General features: G+C 37.6%; 1 protein-coding gene across 17 annotated transcripts in view; it reads right to left on the bottom strand.

The window, feature by feature from the left end:
* The window catches only part of TNRC6C (trinucleotide repeat containing adaptor 6C), a 266,081-nt gene that overhangs the window by 28,184 nt on the left and 212,381 nt on the right, over positions 1–25,516 (bottom strand). For all 17 annotated transcript variants that reach the window (XM_056817419.1, XM_056817415.1, XM_056817425.1 and 14 more), the window contains 3 exons: positions 24,163–24,246; positions 23,641–23,878; positions 11,153–11,320 (listed from right to left, as the gene is read on the bottom strand). In XM_056817419.1, the coding sequence (XP_056673397.1) occupies positions 11,153–11,320; positions 23,641–23,878; positions 24,163–24,246 (490 nt within the window). The remainder of the gene's footprint in view (positions 1–11,152; positions 11,321–23,640; positions 23,879–24,162; positions 24,247–25,516) is intronic.

A 25,516-nucleotide genomic window follows, 5' to 3' on the forward strand; every position in this document is an offset into this window, starting at 1 on the left:
GTCTTACTCCATCCTTTAATTCTGACCTTGTGGGTGTCAACCCGCCTCATGTGTGTTTCTTGAAGACAACATATGGTAGGGTTTTGGATTCTAATCCATTCTGCTATTCGTCTACGTTTTATGGGTGAGTTCATCCCATTCACGTTCAAAGTTATGATTGTCATTTGTGGACTCCCTGGCATTTTGATTGCCTTCCCTAATTCTAACCTTTTCTTCTTCGGCTCTACCTTTTAGTCCAGTGATTTACTTTGAATCAGTCCCCCTTGTCCCCTCCCTTGATGTTTCCCTTTTTAGTCCCTCCCTTTTTGTTCCCTCCCCCTCCCCCCTCTCTTTCCCTCCCTTTTTGTTCTCCCTCTCCCCCTCCCCCCCCTTGGTTTTCCCTTCTCCTTACCCTTGTTGGGTAAGATAGAATTCAAGATCCCAATGGATCTGGATGTTTTTCCCTCTCAGAGTTGATTTCCCTGAGATTGAGGTTTAAGTAACCCCCCCCCCCTTCCTCTCCTTCTTATAGGAGTTTTCTTCCCCTCCCCTTCCCATGTGAATCTTTGTGTGAGAACCATTATTCTATTTGGTCTTTCTTTACCCCCTATTTATACGTTACATTTTCCCCACATGTTAGTATACATAGATTGATATAAATGTAGTCCTTATAGAAGAGAGTTTGAGTAAAAGAAGAAGATAACATTTTTCCCCTTTCCTTAATATTTACCTTTTCAGGTATTCCTTGCTCTTTGATTTTCGGTATCAAACTTTCCACAGAGCTCTGGTCTTTTCTTTGCAAAGAGTTGGAAGTCTTCTATTTTGTTGAATGCCCATACTTTCCCCTGGAAGTATATAGTCAGTTTTGCTGGGTAGCTGATTCTTGGTTGGAGACCCAGCTCTCTTGCCTTTCTGAAGATCATGTTCCATGCCTTTCGATCATTCAGAGTTGCAAGGTCTTGTGTGACCCTGATTGGCATTCCTTTATATCTAAATTGTCTTTTTCTGGCTTCCTGTAGGATTTTTTCTTTTGTTTGATAGCTTTGGAATTTGGCAATTACATTCCTGGGAGTTGTCTTTTGGGGGTTTAGTGTAGAAGGTGTTCTGTGAGCTCTATCAGTGGCTGTATTGCCCCCTTTTTCTAGAATCTCTGGGCAATTTTCTTTGATTATATCTTGTATCACCATGTCGAGTTTGGTGTTTATTTCTGTCTTTTCTGGGAGTCCAATTATTCTTAAATTATCTCTTCTCCCTCTATTTTCCAGATCTATCACCTTGTCGGTGAGATATTTTATGTTCTTTTCTAATTTCTTGGTGTTTTGGCTTTGCTTTATTAGTTCTTGCTTTAAAGCCTGGTTTTCTTTTACAGTTTGGTCAAACTGGTTTTGTAGATGCGTGAATTTCTTTTGCATTATTTCCCACTTTTCCTCCCAGAGGGCTTCCATCTTTTTGGTCATTTCTGATTCAAATTCTTCATGGGTTTGTGGAGAGTTTCCATTTCCTTTGGAAGATTTTGGAGCATTTTCTTGTATATCTTCTTCTATCTGCTCTTTATTTTGTATTTTGGCTCCATAGAATGTGTCCGAAGTCGCCCCTTTCTTCTTATTTTTCTTGGTATTTTGGGGCTTCTGTGCTTCTGTGGAGTTTGCCATCTCTGAATGTGGAGGATTAGCTTTTCTTATCTCTGTCTGGTGTTCAGAGGCTTTAGTCCTGGGCAGATTGTCGGTTCTATGAGCTTTCCCTGGGTTAAACTGAATATGCCTCACTGGAACTGGAGTGGAAGGGTCGGACCACGAGGCCACACTCTCCCCCCCGGCTCGCTTTCCGGAAGTTGCCTTCAGAATCGCTGGCCGTGAGGCTGTTTCGTCGGCCTGCGGGGGGATGGGCTGTAGCTTCCCCAAGCTCCGAGGGCAGGGACTTTCACTGAGACTTGGATAGCAGGATCCAGCCTGTGAGGCTATCTTGCCCGCCCTGAGGGTTGCTGTTGTTTCGACCCTGCTCTCTGCAGCGGGAGCCCCAGGCAGTAACTTTCACTGGGACTCGGGTAGAAGGCCCTGAGGGTTGTTGTTCCGAGGACCCTGCTCTCTGAGCCGGGCAGGGCTGCGGCTTCCCGGAGCCTTGGACTCTGCACTCCTACCCCTGAGGTCCGAGTGATCTCGGGTTCTGGCTTTTGAGGGGAGCCGTGCCTTTTGAACTGGGTCCAGGTCCAGGAGGAGGGTTCCCAGGGTCTGTGCTGTTGATCGTTTTGAATTTCGGCACCTTAGGAGCTTACAGTTTGAGATCGGTCGGGAAGGGTTTTCCGGAGATCTGAACTTTAGCTTTCTCTAAGCCGCCATCTTAACCGGAAGTCCAACACCCTTCACTCTTAAAGGAAAATCTTTTATTTCTTCTTCCTTTCTTGACTGAACTCCTAGGAAAAGCTGTTTATTTTCATTGCCTCCTATATATTTCACCCCGCCAAACCTCCTCTAACCTCACAACTTTGCAACCTGGCTTTGAAACTCACTCCAATGTTGTCTCAATTGCCTAATTTGATGGTCTTTCTCAATTTTTATCATTCTTGACCTTTCTGGCAGTATGTGTCAATTACTGGGTCTTCTTTTTTTCCTTTCCTCATTTCCCTTGACAATGGACTCTTGGTTCTTCTCCTACCTGACTGTTACTTCTTAATTTCCTTTGTTTGGTTCATTATCCATATCATGCCCCCCTGACTGGGTTTACCCCAAAGATTCTGATCTGAGCCTTCCTCTCTTCCTTCTCTATATTCTCTCATTTGGTGACCTCATCTACTCGTGGGTTGAATTATTAACTCTATGCAGATGTCTCCCAAATATAGGCCAAAATGTCTAACATGGAGACTCAAGCCCCAGCTTTTTTCCTCTGAGCTCCAGTGCTGTATCACCACCTATTTACTGGACATTTCCTATAGGCATCTTAAACTCAACCCATCTAAAACATAACCTTCTAACTGCTATTAAGGTTATTGCCATTCTTTCAAACACCCAGTTTTGTAACTTTGGTATCCATTCTCTATATCTGAATCTATGGCAGCTAAATCTTATTGTTTCAATGTCCATATCTGTTGTATACATCTCCTTTTCTCCACCTATACAGCCACATTAGGCTTTTATCATCTTTCATCTAAACTACTAAAATAAAAAAATTTTGTTCAGAGCTTTTGTGTTATATCACTTGAATTTCCTAAATTGTTCTCCTTCCCAGAAATATATCCTTTATAACTAAGAATTTCAAATAACAAAAAAGGGAAAAATTCCATTAAAAATAGCATGTTATATGCAATCCTCCAATCATGTACCTCAGATGCTTTAAAAGAGTAGAATAGGGTTATCTTTTTTTGGGGACTAATTTTGTTCTTTGTAATTTTGCGACATTTAGTTTTGATTGCATTGTGTGGTTGTTCTTACCATGTATTTGGTTACTTCCCATTTTGAATCAAGTTCATGTGTTTCCACAGCACAATCATGGGCTGTGGTTGGCTCAGCCATTTTCCAATCAATGAGCATCTTGTTTCCAGTTCTTTGCCAAAACAAAAAGTGCTGCTATCAATGTTTGTGTATATGGACTCTTTCAAATTCCTTGGTTAGCAGTGGAATTTTAGTCACCTTATTTGCATAATTCCAAACTACTTTCCAAAATGGTTATACCATTTTACAGTTCTGCCAACAGAGTATTTATTTGCCCTGTGTCTCCTCAATTGTAACACTGACTAGTCTCATGTTTTGTCATTTTTGCCAATTTGCTATGTGTGCAATGAAACCTTTGGGTAGTTCTGATTTGAATTTTTTTTATCATTAATAATTTGAATCATTCTTTTACATTGTTGTTAACAGTTTGGAATTCTTGGTTTAAGAAATGTTTGTTCATGTCCTTTGATCATTTTTTAAAAAAATGGACATGATTACTGGTCTTAGTTGTTTCTCACCCTCAAAACCTCATCAGAAATGTATGACACAAAGATTTCTTTTGTTCAATTGAACAATTCTCTTATTCTAGAAGCATTAATTTTTTTGTATATACAAAAGCATTTCATGTAATCAAAATCATCTCTTCTTCTATCTTTGTAACTGCCCCAACCTTTGGTGAAGAATTCATACCCTGCTAATACACAGATCTGACTAAGAAACTCTCCTACTTAATCATCTCTAATGGATCATTAAGCCTTTGGTCTTCACAATTTGTCTCATATATTTCTTCTTCTCTCCACTTATACTGCCACCAGACCTTTATTATCTCTTGCCTGGACTATTTCTAATGGCCTCTTCATTGATTTTTCTGCTTCTGAGTTTCTCCTTACCCCAATTAATCCTTCACTCATTTGCCAAAATCACTTTGGAAAAAGTGGTTTCCCTAAAGCAAAGGTTTGATCATGTCACCCATTCTACTCAATAAGCTCCAGTGGCTCTTTATTACCTCTGGGATCAAATATGGTAGCTTCCAACTGGAATTTATGCTCTTCAACTTGCCTCTTCTTAACTAGTCAATCTTTTTTGTTCCTCCTTTCCACACATTGTATAATCCAGATAAATTGGCCTATCTGATGCTCCTCGTGCACAACTTCACACTTCTTGGCTCTGTTGTGCTTCTGCACTGGTTATATGCCATTCCTGGAATATTTTCTCCCTTTATCTCTGCCTTTATACTCCCTTGAAGGCTCAGCTCAAATCCCATCTGTAGGATGTCTTTCCTGATGCCCCCTTTGCTACTGGTAACTTCTCTCCGGAGTACCTTCCATTCGTTCTATATATATCTGGTAAGTAAATAGTTATGTGTTGTTTCTTCTGTTAGACTATAAGCTCCTTGAGGGCAGGGATTGTTTTTGTCTTTTTATCTCTTGACACTTAGCACAGTACCCAGAACATATCACATACATAATACATACTTTTTTTACTGATAACTGAAGAACACCTTTTCTCTTCACTTCTGTCCCTTAGAATCTCATTTCCTGCAAATTCAGCTCATGTTACTTTCTACATGAAACCTTTCCTGATTCCCCAGATGCTAGTAAACAACTTCTATCATCTTGTATTGATTTAACATATTCCTATACTTAAAATGCTTGTTGATTATTTATATCTTTCAGTCAATTTGGAAATGTTAAAGATATGTTCTTTTATAAAATATCTCTAGCAAAAGCAGATTGCTCTTCCAATCTCTTCACTAAAAATGTCATCAGTGTGCATTAAAATATATGCTTTTTTATATTTAAGTGGAAGATAGACCAGTAGTTGCTGATGTCCTCTTAGTAAAAATTTTTTTTGTTATTACCAAAGTCTGAATTTCCCCTCATATTTTTGGTACCTTCTAAAGTATAGCATATTTGTTTTTCTCTCAAACCCTGTGATTTCTCAATGGTTTTGGAATTGTCGTTTCCAGTAGAAATGGTTTCTCTATATCCTTGTTTAATATAGTTGCTTTTACAATTTTTTGTTTTTATTTTTACCTCCTCAACAAGAATGACCAGGACTATGATCTTAGCTGGTATGATGGCTCTATTGTCCTTGAAAGTGAAAAAAGTTTTTCATAAAGTATCTTTGCTGATCATTTTCATTTTTCTCCTGTTGGTGTCCTTCCAGTTTAATCCTTAAATGTCTTTAGGATAATTTTGGGTCTCTTGGCAAACTTTCTTTAAATAGGTTTTACCTTCCATTGTGTTATTAATCATTTCTTGAGGCAATACTGCCTATTGCTCTACCATCATTTTCTTCAAGCATTTATAAAATAGTTTATGGTATAAATTGTTGCTGCTTTTGGCTGTCATATCTTTCTACTTGTCAGCAAATCAAATGTTTGCTAAAGCATTTTTAGACTTTGGATGGCCATATTACCAGGTTGTTTATATTAGTTAAACTTCTACATGAAATTATTGTAATTTGCATTTTTGTGGGTCTATTATTCATTTTTTGTTTTTAATAACTTGTCTGAATAGATAAGAATTGAGTTTTCAATTTTTTTCTCATAATTTTCTAGTTTTCTACTAATTTTGATAATTTCTCTAACAAGGTGGTATATTCAATTCAACCAGTAATCAATTGATTGTCTGTAATCAACTCAGTTGATTCAGGATTGACTTCCACATGAGTTAATGAATCGCTTCCTGCCTATGAGTACACAATGAGTTTTTTTTGTATATTGTTTGGTGCTCACCATGTCTTTGCTTGAAGAAAATGTTAACATGTAGGCATGAGGTTTCAGTGTAGTCAATAAGTCTTTGTCTTTTCTTTCATTCCTTATTCCAGATCCATTTCCCATATGTGTGTATATATCTATCTATCTATCTTTACATTTGTGTATTGTGTGTAGTGTGTGTGTGAGAGAGTGAGTGAAAGCACGCGCGTAAGAGAGAGAGAGAAAGAAAGGGAGAGAGGGAGGGGGAGGAGAGAGGGAGAGAGATTTGGAGGCTCTAAATGATCCATTAAGTTATTTGTAGAATTTCTTAACTAACCCCTTCATTACTTCCAATGGTTCATAAACTGCAATTATTTTCATAGAGATTTTTTTTTTTTACAAATACCGATTATGAGTCTGAAATCCAGAAAGTATCATGAAATAATGTTTCTTATTGCTTTTGGGTATGTGAAAAGATCCATATACTCAATTCTTTTATGGCTCTCTCCAAGGAGAACCTGTGAGCTATCCTTCTATTTAGCCATAACATGCGTATTTCCTCCAGTTTGGCTTATAAGGAAACCATTAAGACTGATACGATTTAGTTATGTTCACATGCTGTAAAAATGGAGGTTTGAACCCTGGACTTCAATCCCCAGAAGTCCTTGCTCTAGTTCCCAAGATGCCTTCTAATCTCACTTGAGATCCCTACCTGGGCGAGATCAAAATTTCTATTTAAACTGGCTGTAAAGCCTACTGGCTCTCTCTTTCTGCTTCCGCTTCCAAGCAGACGCATCTCTCATGATATAGTGTAAGTGAATGGGCCATTCGGCCCTCCTAGGTATGTGCTTTCTTATTTTTGTATTTTTCTTTATTTCTTAATCTTTAATAAACCTCTAAAAAATATAATACTTCTAACAGAGAAATTAATTTTAACTGCTACAGTTTTGGTTTACCATGTCGGAAAAACGAAATACCCTCAATCTTCTGATTCTTTTCTCTACTGTTACTAAGTTTAGTTTTTCATAGCTACTGCCTAGAATTTTTTTTAAGCCACGTTTCTCCGGCCAAGGTTTTTTACCCTCGCAAACCTGTTGCTGATTCAGCTTGTTCCAGCCATTAGATAGCTCACCAGCTCCCATCCCATCCCGTCCCGTCCCGTCCCGTCCCTGCCTGCAGCCATCTGCTTCGGACTGTCTTGATTCAATATCGCTCAAGTCACCTGCCCACCCTTCCCAGCTGGCTCGGCTCAGCTCCTGTTCCCAGCGTCCAGACCTGTTTGACCCAGATCTTGATCACCTGGTGACCTGCCCACCCAGCAAACTCTAGGAGCAGACTGCTCTTTGCCCCAGGCTCAGGACTCATTTCTATCAGCTGGTAAAAACAGGGGTAATTTTCCCTTAGGCTAAAATTAGCCTCCATGTGGACTGGGGGCAGGGGATCACATGAGGGGAGAAAGAAAGGGAAAGAAGGTAGAGGTTTTTCCAAACAGGAACTTAAAGCATGGCTACTTTAAAAGGATATCTTTTAACTATATTAATTCTTTTATTTACGTCACATGTGATGCAGGGGGAAAATTCAGCTCCCTGCAAATCTTTAGCCAACTATGGGGAGGAAACTCAGCGGCTCAATGAATTGAGAGCCAGGCCTAGAGACGGGAAGTCTTTGGTTGAAATCTGGCCTGAGACACTTCCTGGTGGTGTGGCCTTGGACAGGTCATTTAAACCCCATTGCCTAACCATTACCAATCTGCTTTCTGACAATAGGCATCTAAATGGATTAAAAAACCCAAGGAACTTTAAAAAGACTGGAGGTTATATTTTTAAGGCATTTCAGACTCCAATGTTTTATAATAAAAATCTCTGTATTCTATTGCATTTTGCTAATTGTTTTGTTTAAGGTACAACTTTGTGATTTTAAGTTCATATATTACTACATTCCGTACTATTCTGTTACACTGAATCATTTTAATGTACTGAGTTTTAACTACTGTTATATTCTGTTGCTTTTCCCCTATAATCATACTGAACAAACATCGAGTAAGCCCATATAAAAACAGCTTTTCTATTTTTGACTTTGTAAATTGTCACATAGAGAATAGATGGACTCCATCAGAAAAGTGCTACAACAACCTTTGGAAAATTTAATGTGCTAAATATCTCAATTGATTTTAAGGGTTCTTTAGACACGATTTTTAGAATTTTTCTTAACAATCTCTGGTCATTTTTTCCTGCCCCTAACATGTGGTAAGGCCCATTCTAGTAGCTGAAGTGAAATATAAATTTAACCCCCAACTCCTGCATTTCTAAAAATGTGAATGGAAGTTGGGCAGTTAAGCTCACTACTTAACTTCCACCAGAATGATATCTAGATTTTTTGATGATGTTCTAAACCCGAAATAAGTTTTACTTTGTTTAAAAATATGTTTACCAAGGTTGAAAGATTTGCTATGATTGTAAAAATTGTGACAAATATCCATCAGTTCATAGGCTTTTAAAAATGCCATACAGCAACTAATGTGAAATATGATAGTGTATTTGTTTGCTATTGTACTTAATTGGGCTATTGAGAATTTTGGGGATACTGATATCTACATATTTATACTACTGTTCTTTATAAAAAAAAAACTGTTACCTTGTGAAATTCACAGTGGATCATGGCCAGATATGAAGAGGAAATGGATGTCATTTTTGGTGAGAAAGCCTTGCATTCTATATTTTCTTAGCTGACACAGTGTGTCAATGATTATAAGCTATATTTTTGAATTTTAAAACTCTTTTATTATGTTTTTCTTGCATGTGCAATGCACTATTTCAGTTTTTTTCTCTCCTTTTTATATTTGAAGCACATGTCACCAGTATTAAAATTTTTCTTTAACTTTTTGATTTTGCAGTGCTATAAGTTTAAAATACATTTGGTAATGCATATCCTAAAAGCTTGAGACTATAAAAATGATGCCTCTAATTGTTTAAAAAAATTTATGGGACTTTACTTAATAATTACTTAATAATTCTGACTTCAGGACAAGATATACACAGAAGAGCCATTGCATAGGGCCAAAGATAAACCAATCTAGAACAGCTTGATGTACTTCTAAGCCAATACAAAGGTCTTGAACCTAGTGTGAAGACTCAGGGTTGTGATGTTTAACATTTGTTATGACATAGGCCTTCCTTGTGTCCACACTCACTCTGAAAATACTTATGGAGGAGTATTCCCAAACTTGGCTCCTACTTGGCTCCTATAATCTGGTCCCTTTTCTGTCTTTCATAGTGTGGCAACTTTCTGTAGTCCTGGCTTACTTGCTTAGATCATTTTAATTGGGCCCTGATTCAAGGCCCTGTCATAGATTTATTTTTCCTTTACTCAGATTTTTTTAGACATAAGGCTTTTACATTTTGTATTTCATCCACAAGTTATTTTTTCTCTTTTATTTGGATTTTTCATGTTTTTGATTTTCTTTTGCAAATTGATTCATATACCTCATAACTCAGCCATGCATCCCTAAGTGATCCTGCGTTTTTCAATCACCCTTTTAACGGGGAAATGTAAAAAATATTATTTTAAATTGCAAAGTTTAAATTCCTTTTAGGAAGAATTTTAGGTTAAGAAAGATGCTACCTCTCTGAATCCAGAAACTGAACTGTTGGAGAAGACACCATGAAGAAGACTCCAGACCACAAGCTGCACAAGAAGATCAAAAATGAACTTTGGGTGTGGTTGATTGAACATTTATTTGTATCTATACTTTCATGCCAAAGGGGACTGCACCCTAACTGGCTTTTTGTCAATGCGTCCAGCAATTATTGGTTTTGTTCTTTTTTCCTCTTATCCTCATATTATTGTAATTCTTAAGTTGATTATGTTTTCATGATCCTCTGGGGAAAATCTTTTCCCCAAAAGACAATATGGTGAAATGTAAAATTGGAGATTTGAATCACGGACTTCAATCCTCATAAGTCCCTGCTCTAGTTCCCAAGATGCTCTCTAATCTTACTCAAATCTCTACCTGGGCGAGATCAAAATTTCTATTTAAACTGGTTGTAAAGCCTACTGGCTCTCTATTCCTACTTCCGCTTCCAAGCAGACACATCTCTCATGATGTAGTGTAAGTGAATGGGCCATTCGGCCCTCCTAGGCAAATGCTTTCTTATTTTTGTATTTTTCTTTATTTCTTAATCTTTAATAAACCTCTAAAAATATAATACGTCTAGCAGAGAAACTAATTTTAATTCTTTTATGCCTCTCTCCAAGGAGAACCTGTGAGCTATCCTTCTATTTAGCCATAACATGCATATTTCCTCCAGTTTGGCTTATAGGGAAACCATCAAGACTGATATGATTTAGTTGTTATGTTCACATGTCCACTTATTGGTTACTAGACAAAGGATCTCACATTTATAATTTCAACTTTATAGACAGCTAAAAACTGATTCTTAGAACCTTTCCCCCCTTTTCAACAACTCTACCTCCATCACAGATTTCATACAGGACTGAAGACTATATTGTATTTTTTGTTTCTTGGGTTGTGATGGCCAAAGAATTCATTGCTAAACGGTCAGTCTTTTGGTAATGAGATTCTTTGTACTTAAAAAAAAAAGTCTGGTCATTGCAGAATGGATATGATTTGTTGCTTAGACAGACCTGGAAGTATTCCCATCAGGATCCTATCAGGATACAACCCATTAGAGCTTATGCTCTATTGGCATAGCCTTTGAAAATTCTTAGTAGGGGCAACTAGGTGGCTTAGTGGATAGAGAGCCAGGCCTGGAGATTGAAGGTCCTGGATTCAAACCTGACCTCAGACACTTCCTGGATGTGTGATCCTGGGCAAGATACTTAGCCCCAATTGCCTAGCCCTTACCACTTCTGTCTTAGAATCTACACTTAGTATTAATTCTAAGACAGAAGGTAAAGGTTAAAAATAAAAAAAAAAGAAGAAAACTTAGGGACACTTCCATGCCATGAAAAAGCACTAAGGTACAACTTTTTGGAGGCAAATATAATAATAGTAATAAAAATCACACATATTTCTGATGCAACATACCATGCTTGCTAGGGTTCGGATCAAGTGGAGAAGCAGCACTGGATAAATTATCCATCGAATTAGGGTGTGTCCACTGAGGAAGGCGAGACTGGGACTGAGAAGTGTCCTTTACTGATAAACCACCAGTAATGTCCATGCTGTTTACATTCATGTTTGGGTTCAGTCCAGCTGTAACAGAAAGTATGTTTATATATATATATATCTATATCTCCTATAAAGACAAAGACTTAGTTTTATTTTAAATTTGAGGGGGGAAACACAAATGCTTTTTAGTTTCAACTTAAATCTCTGATATTAAAAATAAACAAGAAATACCACATTTTACCTTCAGCTTTACTTTAATGGGAGTAAGAAGTTAATTTGTTTATTCTTTTTAACATTTATAAGCTTAACATCTAAAGTTAACTAATAAGTAAGTATCCTTTGTTATCAGGATGATGCATTTTTAAAGAAACAAATACTGAAAGTGGAGAATTCTTAAGACAGATGTGACATGGAAATCACTTTAAAAGACTGATATATATTAATTGAAGGTCGCCAAGGAATTCAGCTATGTAATTCCTAAATGAAAACTCAAGTCAGCAGTCAACCTTTTATGGAGTTTAATTACAAACAGGATGAAGAAAGGTATTAGAGATAGAGAGAGAGAGGGAGAAAGAAAGGGGAGAGAAGGAAATAGGGCTTAAATACCCCCTGTTTAGGCTGGGCCAAAAGGCCCAAGCCCTTAGATAGCTGAGGCAAAGAAAAGAGATCAGTCCCTATCACTCACGTGACCAAAATGGAGAAACAGTCTCAGGGGCCTCCACCTCCAGCTTCCTTCAGAGCAAGCTTCTCAGAGCACAACCTCTCAGAGCAAAACCTCTCCAACCAACCACCTCAGTCCTCAGACCCCGCTATCTTTAAGGAAACCATCCAAGTTCCCTCCCCTCAGTTCTCACATCTACCAATCACTGTCCATGTCTTCCCTGTGCCAATGGTGGCTCTAGCTTAACCCAGGACAGCCCAGAGGTCTGCCCCTTTGCACATGTCTGTTGAAGGTCATATTCTCAAATAATTAAATCTTGGTCCTTTGCTGCAGCCCTTCCTAAATCCTGTTACCCTGAGCAGGGTGGAGATTGGAAGTTCCAAGACCTGGTTCTGTCATTCCAAGTATCTCTATTGTATCAATTCTAAAATCAATCATGACTCAAAGAACTTCCTGTTCTATGCTTAAGCATAGGTCAAAGCCCTTTCCATTGTTCAGCAAAAGGTTTCTGTCCTAAAGTAATGTTAAGAAGGGAGGAAGAGGAACCTCCCATGCCAATGGGGTTCACATTCCAATAGAGTTCCCACTATCAGTAGGAAATTCTTCAAGTATGAAATTTCCCAATGGTGAAATTTCCAACATTTATAAGTCTAAGAAATTTTAAGGTTTACAATCCCCCCTGATGATTATTGGGAGAGTAGTCTCCCCATTGATCATTTAACATAATCAATTTGTAGTTCTAAATTCACTTCTAACTAAAGAGATACACAATATTCAATTTTCTAAGAGAAATTAGAATAGTGAGAGAGGAAATAGAAAAGAAAAGAAAGCAAAACCAATGTTTTGCTAGGCGCATTGACAGAAAGCCAAATTAGGGGCAGTCCCTTTTGGCATAAATGTGTACAATTACAATAAATGTTCAATCAAAAGTTCAGTCCAATCAATCATATCCAAAGTTCATTCTTGATCTTCTTGATGAAGTGTAGGTTTGCAGCATCTTTCTGCAACAGTTCATTCTCTAGATATAAACGTTTCAAGCTTCTTTCTTGAAGATCTTTTCTCGAACAAAATCAAAATCTTTGATTTTTGATAACAGTAAAATCTTAAACAAAATTCAAAATTCTTGGATTTTTATAAAAATACAATCTCAAAAAATTCAAAAAGTCTTAGAATTTAAATTAAAATACAATCTTAAAACAAAAAAAATTCAAAAATAAAAAAAATTCTTAGATTTTAAATTAAAATACAATCCCCCCTGAAATAAGTATTAAAAAAAATATCAAGTTTAGCTCAGAATGCAATGTTCAGTTATGGGGGTGTATGTATCAATTTTCAAAAGAATAGAAAAATAATCAAAAACATAAGAAAAAATTCAAAATAGGCCTTGTATAGGTCCAGTTTAAAGTAATTTCTATCCCACAGGTATGTAGGACAGAATGCAGTAATATTTCACTTAGCCATTTGTAGCCAAGACTACAGGAAGTTGCCATAATATAAGAAGAAAAGAATTAGAATTCTATTTTGATGGGGAAATGTCATTCCCTCGTCTGATTTTTTTCCCCCCTCAGGGATATAGGGAGCCAGCATGATAGTCAAGCTTTGTACTTGTTTGAGTACTTCGTAAAGAGTGTAGATACAAGGAAGTCCTATGACTTAAACATAAGTTAAGCGTCGCAACCTCGAGTCTCACTTTAATATTTCTTGTGTGCTCTATTGGCAGTATTCAGATTTAATCTGTGCTCCTTGTTTTTATCCCTTTTCCTGGAATCAGACACAAACATTAATCACAGTCCTATAATATTTTATCAATAAATGGCAGGTTCCCATAGTTTAAAGCTTTTAGGCATATATTGATATTATAGCAAGAGTATATATATTAACTTGTATTACTGCAGGAAAAAATAATATTAATATTAATTATGTGTACCTTCAGTACAAAAAATGAGAAAAAATGAGAACAAAATAGCCTACACAGTTTTTTTATAGCTGGATTCAGGAACAGCAATTTCTGTAAAGACAGATATTATGATCAATTGCCACCAAATGGGTTGGCAACCCCACCTATCTGAAACAGCAGGGTATTTTGAAGAAGAGATAGCAGTCACTATGTGACAGACAAGTAAAATTACCTCTCCTGAGGTCTAGATGCAGATAACCCAGACTTAACCTAATAGCCTTGGGTAATAGTAGTGCCCCCAGACCACTCATCATACTATCATGACTGAAGAGAGAAAGGATTTCAGATGTGGGTTCAATTGCTTCACCACCATCAATACTGATGCTGATCCACTGCCACAGGTAAGCCCAAAAGCCTTGGAGTGTTAGCATAGAGCCCATATAGCCATCATTCTGGGAAACAAACCTTGTGGAGATGTGATTTGATAAATATTTCCATGACTGCTTATAGCCAAAGCTACAGCAGACCCATAAATGAAGGTTTTTGCCTTCTCAAACGCATTCACACTGTTAGATAGTTCAATACCAGAAACTAATATTTTACCAGAATAAACTGCATTAAAGATATTGCATTATCATGTTAGCCCCAATACTCTAAGGATCATGAGATCTTTTAGGTGGTAGCTGTGGATAGAAGCACAGTAGATAGAATGTTGGTCCTGGAATTAAGAAGACTTCTGTTCAAATCCAATCTCATACATTTAATTTGTGATCCTAGGTAAGTCACTTAATCTTAGTTTTTTCAACTGGAAAATGGGGATAAAAATAGCACCTTCTTCAGTGTTTTGAGGATCAAATGAAATATTTATAAAAATGATTCTGCTTTGTTCAGAACACTACTTTGCATATAGTAAGGACTAAATACACATTTTTCATTCATTTACTTACTCATATAGGTTTCTAGGAAGTGTGCCAAGTTTAGAAGACTTGTAAAATTGCAAGAGCAAACATTCACAGCAGATTAAATATAAGCAACAGTTTTTAAGAACACATATATGGAAGATGGGTTAATGTTCTATAAATTCCAAGCAGAACACTATTCTTTAAGAGCTAAAGTCATGGCCTAAGAAGGCTGTAATTTAAACAAAATGTCTTTCAAAGACTGAGAACAAAAATTTGAGGACATGGGCAGCATGGTGTGATAGAAAGAGAATTAGACTGGGAATCTGGAGAAATTAGTTTCCCTATCTCTATTTCACTGTGTTCTTGACTCTACTAAGGAAGTCACTTTCTGGGTCTCAGAAACACCTTTAAGTTCTATGGATTAGAAAATAATCTTTCCAAATGAAGGAAAGGCTGGAAGACTAGGCTATAAATGAAGGTAATATGACTATGCTTTGGTGTTAAGTTTGATACAAGACTACTTACTATTTCTTGAATAAGCCTTGCATTTTCTGCCTCTGGCTTTGTCTGTATTATTCCCTCCATTAAGAATGTCCTTCTATCTCCAATTCTCTCTGTCTGGTGTCTCCCCTTTTGTTGAGGGCCAGCTCCAATGTCATCAGTGAAAAGCCCTCTGATCTTCACTATCAGAAATAACTTCTCCCTTACTACTCTTGGAGCTCTATCATACCAGAGAAGAGAGCTAGAAGGGTCCTTAGACATTATCTATTCCTGGGGTTTTTAGTCTGAGGTTTGAATTAGTTTTTAGAAAATGTGTTAACTCGATTACAATACAATTAGTTTAAAAATCCTATGTAGTTTGTTCTTTTAAAAACATTATTCTAAGAAAGGGTCCATAGACTTCACCAGACTGCCAAAGAGGTCCTATGAAATACAGAAAAGGTTAAAAGTCTTTGATCTAGTCCAACTCCTTCATTTAAATGGAGAAAATTGAAGTACAGAATGGTTATAGGATTTGTCCAAGATCACCTGGGAATAAGAAGCAGAGCCCAGGTGTGAATTGGGCCTAGTCTTGTGACTCCAGAGCCCACATACTTTTTGTTCTCCCACTTAAAGTCTCAAATAAAATTTCCTTCATTTTGATAAGGAAACAAATTGAGACCAGAGAAGCCTGCTAAAGATCACGCAGGTAGTAAACAGCAAAACCAGAATGTGAACTCAGGTCTTCTGAATCTAGATTTAGTGTCTTTTCACCTGTACCACACACCTGCTTCCCAAAGACATTAAGCTCATCTACTAAGTATGATAAAAAAATTTAGAGCTTTAGTGGTCCAGTCTACTTCTTTTTAGATACGGAAACTTAGGCCCAGAAAAGGTTACTGACTTGCCCCAAGTCATTCAGCTCCTCTAATTATAAAGTTCACACTCTTTCACCTCTACCAAGCTGCCTAGAGATGAGACAGGTGCTTCTAAGCTGACTTTTAGACCCGGAGTTTCCATAAACTTCCTTATATTATAATCAGAAAGCTTCTACCAGGTTTGAGCAAATTAGTAAAACAGATACTTGTATGCAACATTCCTCAAAAGATCTCATCTTTTACCTACCTTCATAGAGTTAAATATAGGGTTGATTTCTACTTGATCAGTAATCACATTACACTGATTCTTTAACATATACCCACCACCTTGGTTGTCTTGGTTTGACAGATGTGATACTTTGTGCTTCAGGACACTGCAACTTCAGGTGCCCTGTGTGTCAGTAAAGATAATAAGTTTTCTAATGAATGTGAGGAGATTGGGTTATATATGGAATTTTCTCGCTAGAGTCCTTCTTTCAGGATAAATACTATATATAGAATTATGCTCTTTTAATTAGAATAGATATTAACTTGGGGTCCATGAACTTATTTATTTTGACAACTATATCTCAATATAATTGACTTCCTTTGTAAGCCTTTATTTTTATTTTGTGCATTTAAAATTTATGCATTATTTTGAAAATAGATCCATAGGCTTCTACTGGATTGCCAAAGGGATCTATGACACAAAAAAGGTGAAGAACTCTTGCATTAGAATAGCATTAGAACATATTTTTGGTAGCAGCAAAGAATTGGAAGTTGAGGGGATGTCCATTAATGGTGGAATACTGAAACAAGTTGTGGTATATAATTATAATGGAATCCTATTGTGCTATAAGAAATGAGGAGGATTTCAGAAAAACTTAGAAAGACCTACATGAATTCATGCAAAATGAACTGATTAGAATAACATTATATACAGTAACAGAAACAATGCATGATGAACAATAATGAATGACTTAGCTAGTCTTAGCAATACAAGATTTAAGACAATCCCCAAGAACTCATGAAAAATACCATCCCCCTTCCAGAGAAAGAACTAATGGAATTTTAAATACAGACCAAAACGTACTAAATTTCATACTCTTCATTTTTTATTATTGTTTGAATTTGCTTCCACAAACAACTAATATGGAAAAATGTTTTACGTTATTGCATATGTAAAATATATGTCAGATTGCTGATAAAGGGGATGGAAAAAGGAAGGGGGAGAATTTGGCTCAAAAATTGAAGGTTAAAATTGTTATTACATGTAATTTGAGGAAATAAATAAAATATTAATTTAGAATATATGTTCTTTGAGGGCAGTAACAGCCTCTTCCTCAGACTTCAGTCTTAGATCATCAATTGCCTATTGAACATTTCAAATTGTATATCTGGAAGACACATTAAGCATTTCTGAAAAACTCATTCTTCTTCCTTAAACCCTTCTTCAAAACTTCCTTATTTCTGCTGAAGGGATCCTTATCCCTTTAGTATGACAGGTTTATAATCTCAGCACCTTATTTCTTGTTCTTTCTCATCCTACAAGTTGCCAAATTTTGATATTTGTATCTTCACAATATTTCTAGCATCTAACTTCTCTTCATGCACACCTTCTTAGGTCAGGTCTTCATTACCTCTTGCCTAGTTTATTACAACAAACTTTTAATTTGCTCTCTGCCTCAGCTTTCTCTCTACTGTAGTCCATTCTGTATATTGCTGCCAAAGTAAATTTCTTTAAGTGCAAATCTGACCATATGACTCCTCTACTTTAAAAAATTCTGGTGACTTTTTATTGCCTCTAATGATGGGCTTTCTTAATTTTTGGGAATAATTTTCATAGTACTGGTACTAATTCTTCTTTAAGAATTTTATAGAATTCACCAGAGCATTTTTATTGCCCTTAAGATAAATTATAAACTCCTCTATTTCACTTTTAAAACCCTACAGAGCTTATCTTTCCAACTTTCCTGGATGTGGCTTCCCCTCTCATACCCTTATGATTCAGCCAAGGCTGGTCTCTCTGTTTCTCACTCATAACACTCCATCTACTATCTCTGTGCCTTTGCTCTTGTCACTATCCATTACTGGAATGCAATTTCTGCTTACTTTTGTCTCAGAAATCCTATTCCTTTAAGATCCAGCTCCCCTTTTACATGAAGCCTTTCTTGACTCTCTAATTGTTCTCCACCTACCCAAACTATCTTGTATTCAACTACTTTGTATTTACACACCCAAACACAAATACATTGCCTAACTTTAGATTTGTGCTGTATGTATTTTTATATGTACTAGCACCTTCACAGTGGAATGTAAACTTAATGCTGATAGGAATATTTTTATTTTTTTTACTTGTATTTTCAGTGTCCAGTATGTAGCAAACACTTAATACTGTATTGTTTTTATTTGTATCCTAGCTTTTAGCATAGTCTGGCAACAAGTTTGTGACAAATGCTTGTTGACTAATTTCTAGAACTTTTTCATTTCCCCTCAAAACATAGGAATTTTTGGGAAAAAAATCCTGCCTAGTGCACAAGAGATCTTTAGCAACCTTTAACACCTGATTCACTGTTATTGACTTACAGATGTTTAATTTGGGCCTAGCATATGAAGCTTAATAAAATTTTGTTGATAGACTGAATTGTTTTTCTTTGAGAATCCAATCCCAGAATAAATGCACAGAGGATGGATTGTGATACAGGGGAAAGACTGCTGACTATATAATCAGGGAACCTGAGGTCATATTCCACTTCTAATACTTCCTACCTCTGGGACCTCAGACAATTTACTATCCATGGGTTATAGTTTCCTTACCTGAAAAATGGAGGGTTAGACTAAATATCCTTTTTAGGTCCTTCTAGCTTTATATCCTAGTCTATTACCATCAAGGGCTTTCTTTTTTAGCATATGCTTTAAATTCAACATTTAAAACATTGATTAGGGGCAGCTAGGTAGGTCAGTAGATTGAGAGTTAGGCCCAGAGATGGAAGAGGTCCTGGGTTCAAATCTGGCCTCAGTCACTTCCTAGCTGTGTGACCCTGGGCAAGTCACTTAATCTCCATTACCTAGCCTTTATCATGCTTCTGCCTTGGAAACAATACACAGTATTGATTCCAAGACAGAAGGTAAGGATTAAAAAAAAAAAAGAAGAAAAGATATTGATGAGTTTTGCCCTAAACTGGGCAGTAGAATTTTTTTTGGGTAAGCCTATTAGGTTTTAAAGTTTTAAAAAACTGATCTAGACTTAGGTTTACCTTTGTGCAGATCACCTAGGTAATGGGGAAAAAAAATCAGAAAACTATTGCTGAGTTTCTATTATCCTAGTAAAGGTGAAAATGAAACTGGGTGAGCAATGGTGAGCTTACTACAATTTCCATTCATTATGGAGGAGATATTCTATAAAATAAGGATTAACAAGATAGGTCCTTTTCCTGTATCAGCAAGAGGGAAAATAAAAAAATAGTGGTACGAAATATTTAGAAGCAGTGGCATCAAAGAGGACTTAATGAATATATTTTTGTTTTTTTTAGTTGCATGTTCAATTAGTTGATCTGCTATTTTCCTACATTGATGAGCTATAAATTTATCCCTAAGAACTGCTTTGGCTGCATTCCATTTGGTATGTTGTCTCATTGTTGTCATACTTAATTGTTCTGATGATTTATTCTTTGACCACTCATTCTTTAAGACGTTATTTGGTTTCAAAAAAAAAAAAAACCCCAACAACAAAAAACACCCTTGTCTTCTATTTTATAATCAATACAAAGTATAGGTGCTAAGACAAGAGCAGGAAGGGCTAGGCAACTGGGTTTACCCGAGTTCACACAGCTTGGAAGTGTATGAGGCCAAATTTGAATCCAAGACCTTCTATTTCCTCTGTCTACTGAGCCACCTAACTGCCCCCTTTCCAATTAATTTTTCAATGCTTTCCTGGTCCTTTATTGAATGTAATAGTTACTGCATTATGATCTGAAAAGAATACATTTGATATCTGTTTTTCTGCATTTGGTTGTGGTTACTTTTATGTAGGTTCCAAGTACGATTGAGAAAAAGTATATTTCTTTCTATTCCATTTCAATACCTAACTTAAAAAGTCTATTCATCTAATGACTGCTAAATCCAGTGGCCTTTTCTTTCTTTTAAAAATTTAAATCCTTAACTTCTGTCTTAGAGTCATTACTATCACTTCCAAGGTAAAGGAGTGGTAAAGGCTAGGCAATGGGGGTACAGTGAATTGTGCAGGGTCACAGAGCTAGAAGTGTCTGAGGCCACATCTGAACCCAATATCTCCCATCTCCAGCCCTGGCTCTCTACAGACACCTAGCTGTCCTTTTTCTCAGTCATTATCCTTTGTGAGTTCTCTGTAAGATGTCATTGTTGTCTCTCTCCTGAATTTCTCTCCTTTTCTGATCTCTGTTTTTTGTCCCTTACCTTCTTAACTACTGCTACTTAACTACGGCCTACTGCTACTCAGCAAATGCTCAGAGTTCGAACTCACCATCATGAACACTGTGTTCAGAATGGCGAACAAATATAAAACAAAGTGGATGCACCCAAGATCAAAACAGTGGCATCTCATTGATTACATCATTGTACGCCGGCGAGACATCCAGGATGTAAAGATCACCAGAGCCATGAGAGGAGCTGAATGCTGGACAGACCACCAATTGGTTAGAGCGATTCTTCAAATGCGCATTGCACCTCGCCATCCAAAATGCACCCAGACAGCTTGCGCATTTTACAACATGAGCCCTCTTAGAGATCCATCTTATTTGCAAACATTCCAGTCCTGCCTGGACAACAAGCTGTCTGCCAAGGGACCACTCACTGAAAGCTCAACTGAGAAATGGAACCAGTTCAGAGACGCAGTGAAGGAAACATCAAAGGCAGTCCTAGGCCCAAAACAATGCAACCACCAGGACTGGTTCAACGAGAACAACACTGCTATTGAAGACCTATTGAGCAAGAAGAACAAAGCCTTTATGGAGTGGCAAAATAACCCAAACTCTGCTCCTAAAAAGGACAGATTCAAGTCTCTCCAAGCCATGGCGCAGCGTGAGATCAGGAAGATGCAAGACCGATGGTGGGAAAAAAAGGCAGAAGAAATCCAGCGGTTTGCTGATATGAAAAATTACAAACAATTTTTCAGTGCCCTCAAGACTGTCTATGGGCCATCAAAACCCACCACCACTCCCTTGCTATCCTCTGATGGTGACACTCTCATAATAAAAAAGGCATCAGCAACAGGTGGAAAGAACACTTCAATCAGCTTCTCAACCAACCCTCTTCAGTCGACCAAAGCGCCCTTGACCAGATCCCCCAAAACCGCTCCATTGAACAACCTGATGTCCCTCCTTCAATAGAGGAAGTCCAAAAAGCCATTAAACAAATGAGTGCAGGCAAGGCACCCAGTAAAGACGGGATCCCAACCGAGGTGTACAAGGCCTTAAATGGAAAGGCGCTCCAGGCATTCCACATAGTGCTGACCAGCACATGGGAAGAGGAAGACATGCCCCCAGAACTCAGAGATGCCTCCATCGTAGCCCTATACAAGAACAAAGGCTCATGAGCAGCCTGTGACAACTACAGAGGCATCTCACTACTCTCCACTGCTGGAAAGATCCTCGCCCGTGTTATACTCAACAGACTCCTGTCATCTGTTTCAGAGCAGAACCTGCCTGAATCACAATGTGGCTGCCGACCAGATCGCAGCACCATTGACGTGGTCTTCACAGTGAGGCAAATGCAGGAAAAATGCCTTGAGCAGAACCTGAGTCTCTACATTGTCTTCATAGACCTGACAAAGGCGTTCGACACAGTGAACAGGGACGCATTGTGGATGATCCTCAGCAAGCTCGGTTGCCCAGCAAAATTCGTCAAACTGATACGGCTCTTTCATGTCGACATGACAGGGGAAGTCCTATCTGGTGGAGAGACTTCTGATTGCTTCAATATCTCCAATGGTGTGAAACAAGGCTGTGTCCTCGCTCCGGTACTATTCAACCTATTTTTCACCCAAGTATTATGACATGCTGTGATGGATCAAGACCTGGGCATCTACATCAAATACCGACTGGATGGCTCACTATTTGACCTTCGCCGCCTGACTGCAAAAACAAAGACAACAGAGAGACTCATCCTGGAAGCTCTCTTTGCAGATGACTGTGCTCTCATGGCCCACCAAGAAAATCATCTCCAAACCATTGTGGACAGGTTCTCCCCTGCAACAAAACTGTTTGGCCTGACTATCAGCCTCAGCAAAACAGGTGCTGTTCCAACCTGCACCAGGGAGACCAACTAACCAGCCATGTAGTACAATCGACAGCACGCAGCTTTCTAACGTCAACACTTTCAAATACCTGGGCAGCACCATCGCCATTATTTTACTGAATGGGATGTATACGTGTTAGGGTGACATGATCTGACCTGCACTTTAAGAAGATCACTTTTGAAAAGATGGACTGAAGTGGGGTAGCATGAGATAAGGAAAACCTCATCATCTTTTTATTGCATGTTGATGGCAGTGTCAGAGGAGAGAAGAGGACATATATGAAAGATGTTATAAAGACAGAAGTAAGAGGACCTAGCAACTAAATGGATATGGGGGAAGAGGGTGAGAGAGTGAGAAAATGAGGATGACACCTATGGTGTGAGCCAGGATCACTGTGAGGAGAGTGGTATTCTTCATAGCAATACGGAAGTTTTAGTGGGTAGAATTTGCATAGAGATCCTCACAACAACTCTGAAGTAGGTGCTATCAGATTCAGTTTACAAATGAAGAAACAGGCTCAGAAAGGTTAAGTGATTTGCTCAGGATCACACTGGGAGCTATCTGAGTTAAGATTCAAACTCAGCTAAGAGTCCTATAATACTATCTTAGTAGAAATTTACTTAGAATACTGATCTTTAAGAATATATGAATTAAATGAGAAATTAATTAGCTGAATTTTGGAATCCAGGGCTAGCAGTTTTACTCTGGCTGTTGCTATTAGTTAAAAGTGGTTAGTGAATTCCAGTATATTACTTACAGCTGAATTTTGGCAATTGGTTCTTGTCCAACAATCAATACTATAAAAAGTTCAAATACCACCCCCCCGCCCCCCCAAAAAAAAGAAGAAAAAAAAGGCTATGCCAAAAATTCCTACAATAAGGATATTAGTCAGGAATTTGATAACTGGTTGGAAATAACAGTTAACAAAAATGTAATTTTCTTGTTTTTAATACTGCCACATGACAATTGCCAGATAATTATAAATCTTGGCAGAGGTTAAGGGACAAATTTCCATTGCTAAATAAGAATTAGGATATAACTCCCTATCCCAAGAATTCAATTGTACAAGGTTAAGATGCCTGGAAAAGGGTTAGTAAATTTAAGCAAATGAAAAAAAAGTTTAAAAAAATGACAATAACTATTGAAGCTAGGGAAATAAAAGACAGATCTTCCAGTCTTGTTATTTCTTCAATGGGTAAAAATTGTTTTTATTTTATCATGTTGTTTCCTAGTTCAAAAACTTTCAGTGTCTTCATCCTGCTTATACAGGATGAAAGTCCTCAGCATAACTTCTTTTGTTTCATGTGATGGTTTAAAAAAATAAGATGCTTACCAAGACTTGGGTAAGGAGCAAAGGTGTTCATTGAAGACTGTTGCTCTTTGGTCTGCAGGTCAGGCAGGCTGGGACCCTGGGGATGGGATGAAAAGCTCTCCATGGTTGATTTGCCTGCAGATGGGTGCAAAGAGAGATGTGGAGGGGGAGGCTGCTGCTGTTTCATGAGCAAGGCCTGGGCCAGCTGGCGCTGGTGCTGCTGGATCTGCTGCTGCATGTTATTGATTGTACGTGCAACCTAAGAGAAAACAAAGTTTAGCAAGTTCAGAATGATCTACTAATTTTATTCTTTTCAGTTTGAATAATTTTCATTCTCTAGTCAAAATGTTTACTTTTCTTTCACTACAGTTGTATGACTTATATAACATTAGATTTACAATCTTTTAAAATGATCAGATTCCAAGACTATTTTTTACTATGGGGCAAGCAATTATATTATCTGAAATTTATGTCAGTAGACATTATACATCAATGTTCAAGGAGATAATTTAAAGAAAATTTAATTAGGGAGTGCACACTTACTTGCTGCTCTTGTTGTCTCATCGGTCCGGAAACATTACGCTGGGCCTGTAACATCTGCTGCTGGATTTGTAAACGTTGGTAGGCCTGTTGACAGAAAAATGAGAGTGTAAGGATCATATGAAAGACATCATATGGTTCAATTTCTGCTGTTGGGTTAAAAATAAAAATGCAAATTCCCAGAATTCTTGGCTTCCTGACAAAGCTCACTATTGTTAAAAATACATTTTCTGGCACGAAATGATTTAAACAGGATAAATGTCTTATTAAAAAAAAAACTGAATACACTAAAAGTTTTGGATAACTCAGCGAATACTCCCATTTAATGTTGTTTAGTTAAGGACGACATCAAAATCCTTCTATTTAATACAAATTAAAAGTTGAAAAGCTGAGTGAAAGCAATGAAAAAAAAAACACATTCATCCTAACAATAATTCAGATGAAAGTTGTCCAGAATGGCCCAAATAATATGGCACAACACTAGCAATTGGCTGTCCCAGATAGACAAACAATGTGTTACAAATTATAAAGATTTTAACTACTTTAAGTTCACAAGATCACTTTAGCATATATTACTGGAAGCTAAGTCTAAGAAAAATTTGGTACAAATTACAAGAGGACTCTTTTGAAGCCAAGAAGCACTGATTAAAAACTCACTACACTAAATTCAGGAAGATTTCTTTTATGGTGCCATTTTCCTTTATCATTAAAAAATGTTGTAAGAAACTAATAGATATTTTCCTTAGCACAAGACATGGGTATTATTTATATTAGAAGAGTAAAATCCAATTTGACTCATTAAAAGTGGGTAAGATAAAATAGACTTTTAACTGGAAAAGGTATTATTTGGTGGTTAAAATTAATATATTGTAATTTCAAAAACTATTTTAGATAGCATTTACATGATGCTTTAAGGCAGGGGTCCTCAAACTATGGCCTGCGTGGCCCCCCTGAGGCCATTTATCTGGCCACCACTGCACTTCCGGAAGGGGCACCTCTTTCATTGGTGGTCAGCCAGAGGACTGTATGTGGCGGCGCTGTAAAGCATGGCATCGCTCATGTACTACTTCTGGTGACAATCCTTTGTGTGATGCCTTGTTCTGAGAGAAACTGAATGAGAACAAGGAGCCGTGCAAAGGATTATGTGGCTGCACAATGGAAGATGGCGGCATGATGAGTGGCGACCTGGGGGAGGAGATTCTGTACTGCTGCCCGGTATAGTGGTGGTGGTGATAGGCTTGTGCAAGGTGTGACAAGCCCATCACAGCCAGCGCTGCAGCCTCTGCTATTCCAGACAGCGGCATACAGATTTTCCTAGTTTTTTTTATAGTCCGGCTCTCCAACAGTCTGAGGGACA

The sequence above is a fragment of the Monodelphis domestica genome, chromosome 2 (assembly GCF_027887165.1).
Source record: "Monodelphis domestica isolate mMonDom1 chromosome 2, mMonDom1.pri, whole genome shotgun sequence".
Classification (NCBI taxonomy): domain Eukaryota; kingdom Metazoa; phylum Chordata; class Mammalia; order Didelphimorphia; family Didelphidae; genus Monodelphis; species Monodelphis domestica.